The sequence below is a fragment of the Pollachius pollachius genome, assembly GCF_949987615.1.
Source record: "Pollachius pollachius genome assembly, chromosome: 20".
In the NCBI taxonomy this organism is placed as follows: domain Eukaryota; kingdom Metazoa; phylum Chordata; class Actinopteri; order Gadiformes; family Gadidae; genus Pollachius; species Pollachius pollachius.
This window is the reverse complement of record NC_136953.1, coordinates 12,823,214-12,836,958: the sequence shown is the minus strand read 5'-3', so window position 1 is coordinate 12,836,958 and position 13,745 is coordinate 12,823,214. Positions and strand designations below refer to the sequence as shown.

At 49.3% G+C, this 13,745-nt stretch overlaps 2 protein-coding genes across 3 annotated transcripts in view; one reads left to right on the top strand and one right to left on the bottom strand.

Annotated features, from left to right (window-relative positions):
* Positions 1 to 2,323: 2,323 nt before the first annotated feature.
* Positions 2,324 to 8,883, bottom strand: paip2b (poly(A) binding protein interacting protein 2B). Of its 2 annotated transcripts, none has more exons than XM_079758196.1 (4): positions 8,630 to 8,883; positions 4,184 to 4,347; positions 3,223 to 3,405; positions 2,324 to 2,661 (listed from the first exon to the last, which is right to left on the bottom strand). In XM_079758196.1, exons 2-4 carry the CDS (start codon positions 4,334 to 4,336, stop codon positions 2,605 to 2,607), a joined length of 393 nt encoding a protein of 130 aa, XP_079614322.1. In that variant the 5' UTR covers positions 4,337 to 4,347; positions 8,630 to 8,883; the 3' UTR covers positions 2,324 to 2,604. The 2 variants fall into 2 exon arrangements, with proteins under 2 accessions (XP_079614322.1, XP_079614321.1); XM_079758195.1 differs by lacking the exon at positions 8,630 to 8,883 and adding an exon at positions 8,001 to 8,148.
* A 3,436-nt stretch (positions 8,884 to 12,319) lies between these two features.
* The window catches only part of hspa12b (heat shock protein 12B), a gene marked incomplete at its 5' end in the record, with an annotated part of 17,602 nt that continues 16,176 nt past the window's right edge, over positions 12,320 to 13,745 (top strand). Inside the window, one exon of the mRNA XM_079758290.1 lies at positions 12,320 to 12,327. Coding sequence (XP_079614416.1) covers positions 12,320 to 12,327 — 8 coding nt within the window. The remainder of the gene's footprint in view (positions 12,328 to 13,745) is intronic.

The window sequence follows — 13,745 nt, the reverse complement described above, 5'->3', positions numbered from 1 at the left end:
TTGAGGTCGTCTATGGTTATCAAGAGTTCAGGGGATTATGGCTGTTAGGTTTTGATTCACAGCCGAAACTGGCTAGGGTTAGGTTAAAATCCCTGTAGGCATCTTTGAAAGCCTTACCACTACATGCTCGATAAGGCCTTAAAAATAAGGTTGAGTAGAAAATACTAGTGAAAAGGGTTCAAAATTAACATGTGGAGAAAACATCATTTTAGAAAAGGTTATTGGCCGTTGTTGCTTCTGGTTTTTGTTCTTTACGTTCTTACTGGGAGAACATACAGGGATGCTTTCTAGCTTTTTTTTGCCATATTTGCCGGCTGCAAATATGGCAAATAAAAAAATAAAATAAAATATAAAAAAATAAATAAACTATGGGGAATAAACATGTGGATGATGCAACACCTAGCAACAAAACCCAAAAGGTGTTTGTACAACGTGCATTCGCACACATCAAAAGACCAAAACAAAATCATGCCTTTTACATCTTTATTCCTCTTTTTTTCAAGGTTTTTTCTTTGTACTGAAACTCAATTTGTGTCATTTGGATCTTTTTTTTATTTTTTTTCTTCAACTGACCTTGCTCCCCCCTCCCTCCCTCTACTAATCGAACTCCCCCCAAAAGAAAGAAGCACAAAAAAAAAAAAAAAAAATACACAAAAAGAAAAGCATTCGTGTTGCACAATGCACGTGGGCGCACATTCCTATTAGCTTTGACCGGGCTGGCGTTCCGCAGTCCTGGCACTGGCGTCAGCGGCGGGACATTAGGCACACGTGTCTGGGCTCCAGCGCCGCCCTCGTCCCCTCGTGTACACGTGGAGGTGCGGGGGCGGGGGGCTGGGGGATGCCCAGCACGGAGCGCATCGGTCCGCAATTTTCCGGGCGAGCGTGGAGGAGGGCAGGAGGTGGAGGAACCGGGCCACGGTCTCGACCCACGGTGGCGCCTCATTAATTATATTTTTTGGGGGGCCCATTTAAAAGATAAAATCAGATCAGATGTAGATTATATCGGGTGGCTTAATCTCATTGCCACATCTCCTTTCTGGATTTGCGGTCTTGGCAAATAAGGAACCAACAGATTTCTCGCGTATCGTGCGTCACAGAGGCTCATCGCAACTCTGGCTTAAAACTTTAAACTGGGTTAAACTGGAAAAAATGAATAAATACTATTTCATTAGGGCCGCATATTTGCTTTAGTGTGGTTGGTCGAGACTACGCCGTTTCCTCCTCCTCTTCCCCTCGCTTGGTGACAAAATGGAACGGAAGCGCCAGGAGCTATGGAAACCCGGTAGGGACACAAATCTCATTCTTTAAAATAAAAAGGGAAAAAAAAAGACAAAAAAAGGAAAAAAGCCCCTCCCCCCTCCTAAGAAAAGAGGGGGGACATTTGATGAGCTGATCTGGATACGGATGTTTGTGTTTGAGAGGCCGGACAGAGGAACCCCAGAGATGGCCGAGTGCCGGCGTGGTCGTGTTCCAAAAGCCAAAAGACGGGTACCGCCATGACAACCGAACTAGACAGTCCAAGCCGGTGCAACCGCACTACCCCCGGTTCAGACCAAAACACCTTGACCTAGAAGATTCCAGAAATCGTTTCAACTTAAGTCTGCCCTCACCCCCCCCCCCCCCCCCCCCAACCCCGCCCCTATCTCCGCCCCGCCTTCTCCTCGACAATGGCCATAAATATAAAACCAACGTCTTTATTTTTTTTCAGAAGCTAAACATCGGATAAAAACATGGATTTCCTCAACAAATTAGGAAAATAATCATGTGTCCATGTTTGCATCTCTTCCGGGGTCTTTTCTGATTCGCCAAGGAAAGAGTCGTGCCGGGCGGAGCACGAGGTGTACGTTTGGGGTTTGGAAACGACCCGCGCCGCTAGCGACCAGCTACGTGCATACACATACCTCTTCACGCGGAGCTTACTTATGACCTTAATACGAGCCCGGCGCAGTGTGACGGCGCGGCGGTCCTGCAGAGCCTCGGCGCCCCGCGCTGTGCCCTCGGGAGTCGAACCCTGTGGATCGTTGTGACCCAGCGCTGGTTCACGGACAATTCTGCGCGCCGCGTTAGCGTAGCGGAGTTAACCGTGGAGCCACTCTAAAACCAGGTGGTTGACTCCGCCCCCTCCGGACACAGGTAGGGCGTCGCCTCGTTCTGCACAATACGCCGCCAACGGAATCCGAATAATCTGAAATGTCTGGTATTGATAGCATTAACCCCCCCCCCCCCCCCCCCCATATCCCCACCCCCTACAGGATTCAGCCGGTATTACAGCCCCGCCCTCCCGACTCTCCCCAGCCACCTGCTTTCCCCCCCCCACCCCAACGTCCCCTAGTTTACAAGAAACAGGAAAGAAATAAAAAGATTAAAGAAACAAAAGACAGAAAATAAACCCCTCACCCCCCAACTGGGCCCGCCAGCGCGCCATTGGCTCGTCTCGTGTGTGTGTGTGTGTGTGTGTAGGTGTGTGTGTGTGTGTGTGTTGGTGTCTGCGCGTATGTGCGGTCAAGGCCGCCAGAGTCTCTGAGAATGTGCACTGAATATGCGTTGGTGTGTAGGTGTGTGCGCGCGCCCCGTGCACGAGCCCCATGGGGGTGAGGGGGACCCCTAGTATTTCTTCCCCGGGATGAACTCCTTGGCCTCCGGATTCAGCACGCTCTTCCTCTGCAGACGAGATGGACGACACGGGGAGGGAGACAGAACAGCAGAGCGTCAGAGCGGGTAAGCGGCGGCACATGCACCACTAACGAGCCTCCTCACAGTAAATTAGCTCGTTCATTGATTTCCCATTGTAAAATTCGACACAGAACCAATCTTCCCGTTTAATTGGCAGAATTATACAAGAATAACACAACTTAATTCCTTGTGTTGGAACGGCACGTCGCTGTTGTCCGACGGCCGTCTTAGAAACCGGGTCCTTTTTCGCATTACAGCGTGTAGGATGACCGGTCACTCCATAATTGTCCATTATATCCTGCTCCACCTTGCTCCCCCCACTAGAGGGCTGCAGCACAGGTGCACGCCCGGCAACATGGCCTGAGCGGCCGTTATCCCGGCCGTCTCCCACTATCAATATTTACCCAGCGAAGGAAATGTCATTAAGGTCCCGGGACTGTTTGTGTCGACGCCACGACCGACGGACGTGCCGTGGTGAAGGACACCACGACGGGAACATCCGAGTATCAGTGTGCGTGCGTGCGTGCGTGCGTGCCACGTCCTCCTTACCGCCACTTCTTCCAGGTTGCCATGGTGATCGCTGACGGACATGCCGTTGAGCTGCTGCTGCAGCTGCCCCACGCCCTGGCTGTTGAGGTCCCGCGACGGGATAAACCAGTCCTGGTCCTCCTCCTCCAGCATCTCCTGGAAGCAGCGCTCCAGGAACTCCTGCTCCAAGAGCTCCTCCTCCACCTGGCCGGGACCGCGTCAGACGTTTTACCTTCGCAGCTCACCATCTCATTTTGCTCCCCAATTCAGGAATAAGTATTGATCAATCACACGCTTAACGGCGCTGCACCCGTTTGGGCTTGTGCCATCGAGCGGCTGTTACCCAACCACACACTCACGATGACACATCTCCGGCCCGCCTCGACACAAAAGAAAACACAACGTCTCTTCCAGGAACCTCTTGGCCCGAAACCCCCCCCTCCCCCCACCCGTTCCAGAGTCATCCTCCCCAGACAGGATCAGCTCTGGCTCAGCCCTCCTCCTCCCCACCACCACCTCCTCCTCCACCACCCAGCCCAACTGTCTGTTGTACTCCTCCTCCTCCTCCTCCTCCTCCCCCCCACCACCACCTCCTCCTCCTCCTCCTCCTCCACCACCACCACCCACCTGTCTGTTGTACTCCTCCTCCTCCTCCCCCCCACCACCACCACCTCCTCCTCCTCCTCCTCCAGCACCACCCACCTGTCTGTTGTACTCCTCCTCGTTCTCCTCCTCCTCCACCACCACCACCCACCTGTCTGTTGTACTCCTCCTCGTTCTCCTCCTCCTCCACCACCCAGCCCACACCCACCTGTCTGTTGTACTCCTCCTCCACCACCACCACCCACCTGTCTGTTGTACTCCTCTTTCTCCTCCACCACCACCCACCTGTCTGTTGTACTCCTCCTCTTTCTCCTCCACCACCCAGCCCACACCCACCTGTCTATTGTACTCCTCCTCCTCCTCAACCACCACCACCCACCTGTCTGTTGTACTCCTCCTCGTTCTCCATCCACATGTACTCGGCGAAGGGGTTGTCGCCCCCTTCTCCCGCGTGCCCATTGGCTATGGGCTCCTTTCCCTCCTTGCCTGGGGCTCCGCCCCCCGGGGTCTTGGCCACCTCCGGACCGCTCATCTCGGCTGGCTCTGTTGGGGAAGGGGGGGGGGGGGGGGGGGGGGGGGGAGACGGCAGTGAGTCACGTGTTAACTTAAACAGTTTGAGGTTGATCACAAGACAAAAGCCCCGCGGTTACACTGGAGTACAACTGTATTTGCTTTCCCATGTCGAGAGCTACGAATGACAGTCGACACGTGAGGAAACGGCCGAGTAAAACGACGCTTAGCGAGAGTTTCGTTCAATCATTGGCGGGACGAGCAGTTTTCCACTAAATGCCGGCGGGAGTTGGGAAGACATGCACCGTTTGCTCCAATTATTAACCTAGTTAACCAAATCTAGGTTTTAAAAGCAGTAAGACTTCCTTCCCCCCCCCCCCGCCCGAACGAACACACGGGAGGCTCTCCAGCGCTCAGCCATGCATGGAGAAGGAGGGTGGGCCGATAAACCCTGAGAGCGCGACGTCTCCCGGCCGGCTCGCCCTCCGCATGCAAGGCCGGAAGCCTTTGAATGCCGCCCTGACTTCAGGTGAGAACTGAGTCAGACATTAATCTGGGCGTGTTCCCCAGCGCAGACTTTGTATAAACAAATTGGGCTTCAATAAAAAAACGCGGCCTAACGGTGTTCAGGGCTTACGGGCTAGCGGGAGAAATGAGACACGGGGGGAGCGCCATGGGATTAAGGCGAACATCAAGGGAAGTGTATTTTATCCGGTCAATTAATTCAATTCACGGTAGAAGAGGGCAAGCTGCGGAGCCGAGACGGGACCAACCGGCTGAGTCCAACGGATCTGCCCTCGCAGGAGATGGTACACGAGATTAAATGTCGCGGTTTGATTGAGTCAACGTAAAAAAACGTCAGATACAAGTTATAACACAGCTTTTAGTGTGGATTTTCCCCACTAGACAGGAATGAGGGGATCTGGAATCGCTTCAGACGACTTTCTGAACTTCTGATGGTCCCATAAATTGATGACTGGGGATGTAAAAAATATCTACTAGAGATACATAAAATATAGCACGCTTGGTGCATGTCATTCACAGCTCATCACTGTACACACTTTTGTATCCAAAACATGGCTGCAATCCAACCCGTTTTGCAAACCACATCTTTAAAGCCCTACGCAATAGTGGAAAGTCTGTGTAAGTGTGCGAGGCTACTTCAAATTGTTAGCCAACGACGTACAGCGTCGTTATGGTTTATAACCGCCAAAACAGCCACAACCGCCAGACACAACTTCTTTATGAAGTCCCTTTTGTTTAGAACTAAATGTACGACACAAATCATCCCAGGATTGGTTTGTGCACTTTAAAGCACGTCCTAATCCAGGCCCACACACCACACCCTGACCAACAATCTTGAAGTGACGACACTTAATGAACCCATTAATGAACTGATTGACTAGTGAGGTCCCGCCTTCACTGTAAAGCGTCTTTGAGTGTCTAGAAAAGCGCTATATAAAATCAATCCATGATTATTATTATTATTGCCAATATTTCATCCTCCCGTCAGTATCTTGGTAATGACACATAAGATGAATAATCTAATTATGGCCAGGCCCCAAGTGTCTCACATATGAGAGGCAGCCCGACACCATGACACCATCACATCAACGACCTTAGGCAGACTTACTGTGAGGAGTAAACATCTATTATCCATGTAGGTAAGGAGTCTACCGAGTATGTTTGATATGGAGAACGTAACACGCATGAAGAGGTGTCCCAGAGTGCTGGGTTACAGAAATGTACATTTAAAAAATAAATTTCGTATTTAACAATAACCCAGACCCTGATTGTTTTTGACAAATAACTTTAGCAAAATATAAGATGTCCTACCATTTCTTAGCTTTGGCCACCTTATTCACCAATCAGGACATTAGATCTGCTCAATTTACAAATAACTTTACAAGAAATAATACAACTTCAGGATAACAACGAAAAACGACTAAAGAGTATCTATCCCCTCTATCTATCTTTCATGGAGCTGATCAGCAGTCCATCACCCCAAGGGCAACGGTTTGCATTGGATAACAAATACTATTCATTATCTGAATTCCAAACGAGCGCTTTGTGATCTGCAGTGCCTCCAGCAGATAAACAGATAGGTGTTTTAAAACACACTGGCAACTCAATTTTAAGAACCCTAATCTCCAAGGAGTATTTATTTGTATTGTGACCGAAGACGAACGACGCAGATGTTTGGGAATAACGTGTTATACACCATTACTGAGGGCCAATGTGGCAAGTCAGGTTCCTCTTCATTGAGGATAGGCTCACACAAAAGTGACATTTGGGCGCCCCGTGACCCCAAAGTAAACACACTTAACAGAAGATGGCTCGGTTGGCAACCTCACGCCCGTTCCCGTTTGATGACGAGGTCTTAAGATCTGGACACTCACAGGGAAGGGGCTTTGTTGTCAAGTTGTTACGCCTTCAAATATTAGTTATTTGCAGGCGTTCGGAGCAACATTAAGCACCAAGGAGGCATCATGGGGCGTTTAGCTCGCCGGAAGACATCAGTCACGTCCCTGCTGGCAAATACTTAAACGATTCAATAGATATCAAAATGAATTAATTAAACCATCATCAACTACATTGATCTAGGTCTCTTGCTTGGGAGGGAAAAACTCTCAGAGATTTGGAATTCTTGCATGTTTAAAAACATGCTAATCAGTGTGATATATAAATAAATATATATCTGTACCCTCCCTATCTTCAGGCGGAGCGGGCCGGGGTAACGCAACGTCCCATTAGAAAGTTGAATTTGTTGGTCAAATGTACTCTCAATCCAACATACGAGTTATGTACTAGAATATGGTGTGATATTTCGTCCTGCTTACATAAGTCAGCAGTGTTTAAGGATGTCGGACTTGAGGTTGAATCAACTCTATTACGCATCAAAGTACCCAGTGTATCAAGCAAGTTGCACACACGTTGTGCAGTAGTCCGATGGCAGGTCCTCAAACCGAGACTGTTAGTAGTGCATCGGTACCATTGTGCAACTGTAAGCCCGCATTTTGTAACGCAATTGTCAACATAGTAAACGAGGACTTATGTAACGTGCATAAGATGTAGCCTGCGCCGTCGTGGCATCCACCCCGCCGCCGCCGCTTCACCGGGGACGTCGCGAGGACGTTCCCGCGGCTAGCAGAATGAGCCGCCGTGTCGCGAGGCCTTCCTCAAAAGTTGTTAAATGGATTGCACGAGCTTAGCGCGGCTAATTCCGAGCGGCTAGCTTTTTACGCTTTAACTACAAATAGACAAGCGACCCTCTCCTCGCCGCCGTTGGCCTAAAGACGGAAAAAACTATCCCAGAAACAAAGACCCGAAGACAAGGGGGGGCAGCCCGTAATAATTCGGTGGCCGAGCGCCGTGAAACGGGGAGACATTCCCGCGACAACGCGATGATTAAAACGACCACTTTTGCGTGGAAATGCGGGTACAAAAATACGCCGCGCCGAGGTTGAAAAGCTGTCCCGTGCACGCGTTGGTGAGTCAGGCCGCGCGGTGCAAGCCTGCTCGTGCTAGCATTGCGCTAGCCCCGTGCTAGCATGGTGCTACAGCATGGTACAACTGAGCCGGAGCCGTAGCGGGTCAGGAAAACAAGCCGAGAAGGAAGCGATGGAGGCGCACAGCACAAAGGCGTCCAAAACGGTGACATTTGGCGAGCCGCCGTCCCACGTTACCTGGCATGGCGTCCTCTGTGCGATTACGGTGCGCGACGCGTCGGGAACTTATTTCAAAGTGCAAAACGGCGTGTGTTCATATATATTTTTTCTCCTCTTCAACGGGGGATCTCTCTCTCTTCGAAGCTACGTAGTTCGCGTTAGCTTAACCCAGATAGCAACCTTGCTAACGCGTAGAAAGCTGGGTTGCGTCGTGGTCACGTGGTCCGACGCTCCACCCCTCCCCTACCCCCTCTTCTCTCTGCTTTCAAAACACACATGCTTGCGTGGCTCTGGAGGGAAGGCGATTGGTGTCACGACATTTTAAATTGGCAGATTTTCAGGGGATAATCTACTCGGTTGAGTTATCGAGGGGTCGAAGTGGTTCATTTGAACGACAAAAAGTTGCAAGACATGCTCGTTTTCACACACGCATTAGTTTTGAAGCCACCGCGTCTCGTTGCATCATCTCGCACGATCACTTGCCAATATTTGGTCAACTTAAAGCATGGCCGAGTCGTCCCAGGGAGAACACAGTCGATGCAACTCTTTGTACGTCATGAGGGGCTATTCCGTAGTCCAGTAGAAGCTGAAAACAATGAGAACGTGCTGTGTGGTTTGCAAATCAACTAGCCAATCCGATTACTTACCAAAAACAACAGATTGACTAGACAAGTTCAGGCGCAAAAAGGTTGAATCTGTCGGCAATATCCAAGCCAGCTGTTGAGGAAACGGCTCCCTTTCCGTTATGTATGCACCCGATAAAAGAGCCAGGTGTCGCTAAGTTGCCAGGGATACGCGTTCTCCTACACGTCTAGTAAACATACGTCTTCTTTGTCTTGGGATTCCGGCTATAAACGCGAGTACGGGAGACGTCCACGGTTTCGGTGTTTCGCCCAGCAGTGGGAGCTGAGAGCAGAACAAAATCCGTCACGTGGTACCGTTCGTCCAGCTCTACTTCGAAGTGATTGGTGCTTCCACATGTCACTCATCATCTACACGGACCCCCCCCCCCCCCCCCTATTGCGTTCACGCAAGTAAACAAAACATAACCAGCTTTACTTACTTGCTGCCCTACTTTGAAATCAATGTGTCCAGTTAATATTTTACAAAGTCCATTTTTCAAGACGAATCGTATTTCAGAAACTGCAGGTCAGGACATTGTGTGACCTACTCAATAACCTGGTTGCTTCTTACTTGGTTTAGAGTAAGAGGTCTGTACTGCAGTATTTACCAACTTCAGTGCAGAACAAACTCTTGGATGAGAAAACCAATATTATCCAAATTCATGCAACGCGGGCGTCTTCCATGACGGTAGTGGCAGGCCTACCTCCAAGTTCCCCAAAACATCTGCGAATGACAGTTAAAATATTCAAATCTGCATAAACTTCGTCTACAGCACATTCCTTTGATGCATTTTAGGAAAGGGGGCTTGTTTTTGGGACAGGGAGGGTTTAGGAGAGGAGGTTTGCAGCAATGGTGAACGAGGGGCTGCATCGCCTTGACCGTACGCCAGAGAGCGGTCACGACACACAAACGTTTTGTCTGGATTTCGATCAAATTGGTTGTACCCCAATTTGGCATGCATCCGTGGTGCGTATTCCTGACGTCACATGTCCTGCACTTTGGTAGTGGCTTTCGTCAACTATGACTCAGTTACACGACCCGGTGCTATTTTGGATGCTTGTTATACTATGTTTACATGACCCATTTCCCTTTTTTATAAATCAGTCTAGTTGACCCTAGTTCCCTGGATATTGGAAACTGGATATTTCAAGGATACATAAGCAGATTCCTTTGAACCAAGCCATACCGTTTATAAAAAATAAATAATGAATGAATGATTTGGGGCTGCTCTTGCCCCACAAAATCTTTCATCTCAACCATCCCCACTTAACCATAAGCCCCCAGTTGTTCTCATTCTCTCTCTCTCTTTCTCTCTCTCTCTCTCTCTCTCTCTCTCTCTCTCTCGACACTACAAAGTAATAAATCATAAACATATCTTTATGTATCACCTCTTTTCTCTCTGTTCTCATGGGCTTCTCTCTCTCTCGCTCTCTCTCTCCCCCCTCCCTTTTTGTTCCCTATACTTTCTTCCTGTCTTCCGTAATTTCTGCCTATCCCTCCCAATTTTTCTTGCTATTTTCTGCTTTATCTTATTTCATTTTTTGCACAATGGCCCACATTTTGCTACTGACCTCGCAAAGGCCAATGCTATGCGTGAGTGTGTGTGTGTGTGTGTGTGTGTGTGTGTGTGTGCACGCATTGCCCTCAGTAAGTGTGTGTGTTCCGTCTCAGCTTTTCCTGCGGCTCTGGGTCCCCTTCCCTATGGCAGGGCAGGGCCTCTGGAACTCACACACACACACACACACCCACACACACACACACACACACACACACACACACAGATAAAATATCTTTGTTTTGTTTTTTCACAGAAGTGCAAGAATGCATGTGCATTCTACGTGTGTGTGTGTGTGTGTGTGTGTGTGTGTGTGTGTGTGTGTGTGTGTGTGTGTGTGTGTGTGTGTGTCTCTATGTACATCGAGGACCCCCTTCTATAGGATCACAGTCGTTGGAATCCAAGATGGAGGAGGAATGCTTCGCGGTAGGGCGCTTTCTTCCTGTCACCTGACTCTCACTTCCTGTATACGTCTGCACTTCCTGGGTCTGAAGCCCTCGCAGAAGAAGAGGCCGTGGCCTTGCGTGAGTGATGTCACATGTAATTCACAATTCACATCACTCATTTGCCTGTGGGATTTACAGAGTAAAACATTTGCCAGGTTTTACTCTGGTGAACTATGGGAATAGGATCGGTCAGACAATTAGACTTGGACTTAACCTCAGCTGAACTGCTTAATAGTCTGGTAATGGATTGACACAGCTTCCCAGCAGGGTTCTGGTTTCAAGGCTAAAGGCCAAAAGTACTGCCCAAAGTTATAAATAATTATATTTTAAGTTGCTGACACACTGGGCGATTAGTAAAGGCATTGTGAATGTTCCCTTTTGTGGTTCATATTTAATGTTCATCAGACAGAAAAACGACCAGTATATATCGTGGTTCATGAGGCAATTACCTCGTAAAAAAAAAAAAAAAAAAAAACTCACAGAAGGTGGACCCAGAAGGGGTGAAATTACCCGTTGATTTTGAGTCAGAAAATAAATTTTCTGACTCAAGCGACCCCCCACCACCCCCAAGAAAGAAAATAAGCCTTCGGTGTGTCGGCGCAGGTGAAAGGCCTCGCTCTGTGTTGTCTACAGCCTAGCAGATATGTAGAAGAAAACAAGACTAAAAAGGGAGAAGAGACGGGTGTAACAGACAAGAACACAGGAATATGTTGCCTGGAAACTAAAATGACGACCGGGACCACGGGAGAAACAAAGAGAAGTAACGGTGGCTGGGGGGTTGGGTGATAAAGGTGATGATGGCAGACTCCATATGGGGCCCCATGGTGGGGTAGGGGGGGGGTGGGGCCAGTGAATAGGGACCTGCCAGGTAATGGCTTCCAGACATAAACACACACATGTGCATGGGCATATATGTGTGTCATTGAGCATGTCTATGTGTGTGAGTGTGTGTATGTGTGTGTGTGTGTCTCTACTTGCATGTGTGTAAACCTAAGTGCGGGGGGGGGGGGGGGGGGGTTAATGTATGCTTTCAATCAATTCTCCAGTGGGGGGGAATCAGATCCCTGCAGTGTGGATGTGGACCCCCAAGTGCCCCCCCCCCCCCCCCCCCCCCCCCCCCCCCCCCCCCCCACACACACACACACACACACACACATACACAGCACAGCACACACTAAAACATTTACAGATTAAGTGTACAATTGCTGCAAATGTATTCCTTGGGCCCCTCTCCCTGGCTGCATGAGGCTCGGCTAAAGGCATACACACTACCTCACCTTCCTGTGGCGCCCGTATAGGACCACACTGGAAGATACTGGAAAAACACACACACTTTTATAAGAATAAAGGTTGAACACTTTCTTTTGCAAACTTGCAAGACTTTGATAAGAAGGAGGAAGGTGCTTATTTACTGTGTGTGTGTGTGTGTGTGTGTGTGTGTGCGTTAAATGTAATGTCACTGGTCTTATGTGTTTGGGGATTGAACCAGGAACTGATATGTGTTTGTGGGGCTTTCTTGGAACAGGGAAGAAGAGAAGAAGAGAGGAAGAGAGGAAGGGATGAGGTGGGAAAAGCAAGAGAGAGCCTTCCGAATGTGTGTGTGTGTGTGTGTGTGTGTGTGTGTGTGTGTGTGTGTGTGTGTGTGTGTGTGTGTGAGAGTGCTACAAGACGACCGGGGCACCCCACCTCTCCAATAACACTCACTCCTAGACATGGTGAGGTAACCCCCCCCAGTATGCCCACTTCCCCCCCCCCCCCGCCTTATGTGCTGTCACACTCCTCCAACTCTCATTTTTCATGTGTGTGTGTTCGTGTTCCCGTGTTTCCCTTTTCCTCCCTCTCTCGCTCTCTCTCTCTCTCTCTCTCTGACATTCCAGTGCAGAGTTGGGAGACTGTGAGCTCAGCTGCAGTCAGAGAGAGACAGACAGACAGAGTGACAGAGAGAGACACCCAAGAGAGAGAGAGGCAGATCTAGACAGAGACACCCCGAGAGTGACAGAGAGACAGAGAGTCGCTGGGTAAGAGAAGTTTGTGAGAGAGTAGCAGCTACTCAGAGCCAGACCGCAAAACCACCAGAAAAAAAAAAAGAAGCAAAACATCGGTCACTTTTTTTTTGTTCAACCGCTCTCCCTCCTCCGGGGGCTCTCTCGGTCAGCGGGAATTTCGGGGGGGGGGAACGTTTTCTTCTCGGGGGGTTGGACGGTGGGTGGGTTTGGAATTCTGGTTCTGGAGGAGGACTGTGGAGGAACCAGCTGGGAGGGGGAAGAGAGTCCGGTTCAGGCAAGGGAGGCTGCAGCTCACAGAGCATCCCTCCCCCCTCAGAGCGGGACGACCTCTGGCGCCGTGCGGACCGGTCCCAGGAGAGAAGGGTCCCAGCGTCCCAGCGTCGCCCAGCAGCAGCGCTGATGTCCTGCGCTCCGCTCGTATCCTGAGGTGGAAGAGGACCGGGCCGGACGAGAGGAGGAGAGAGATCAGAGAGTTTGGGATTGAAGAAAGAGGTTGGTGCATATTCATGACTATGATGAACACCTATGTGCACACCATTAATATGCATTGTTTTGTTTTGATTTAGTTTAGTTTGAATACGTTTATTTTTTTAGTTGAGTTTTTTTCGATTACTTTTAATTGAATTACATTTGTATTTGAGTATAGTTGGTTTTAATTTAGTCCAGTTTAATTCACTTTGGTTTGGTTTAGTTTAGTTTAATAGAGTTGTTGGGTAGTTGTTGGGTTGTTTGGTTTGGCATGGGGCTCTCTGCATGCCCTCACATGCAATTACTGTATAAAGCTGTGTTTGATTATCAATTAGGACGGGACACGCTCCACGCGTACCAGAGTACTTGGCCATGGTCCGTCAATGTGTTTTGCATTGTTACAGCCTTTGCAGCTCAAACAGGAGACACTTCATCCTCACGGCTCGCTTTCGCCTTCTGCTCTCTCTTTGTCTTCTTCTGTCTCGCTGATATTTTGCCGTCTAAACAGTGCATTTAACAGGGGTGTGCATTTCACTCAAAGTATGAAATCTAAATGTAACTTTGTGTGTGTGTGTGTGTGTGTGTGTGTGTGTGTGTGTGTGTGTGTGTGTGTGTGTGTGTGTGCGTGTGTGTGTGTCCGTGTTTTATTAATGGTGCATAGAAG

What these genes read in the sequence shown, in the direction of transcription:
- paip2b (XM_079758195.1), bottom strand. An exon ending in AGGAGGAGTACAACAGACAG is followed by an intron (nt 3,406 to 4,183) that starts GTGGGTGGTGGT and finishes GGTCCCGGCCAG; the next exon opens with GTGGAGGAGGAGCTCTTGGA. An exon ending in GCAACCTGGAAGAAGTGGCG is followed by an intron (nt 2,662 to 3,222) that starts GTAAGGAGGACG and finishes TCTCGTCTGCAG; the next exon opens with AGGAAGAGCGTGCTGAATCC.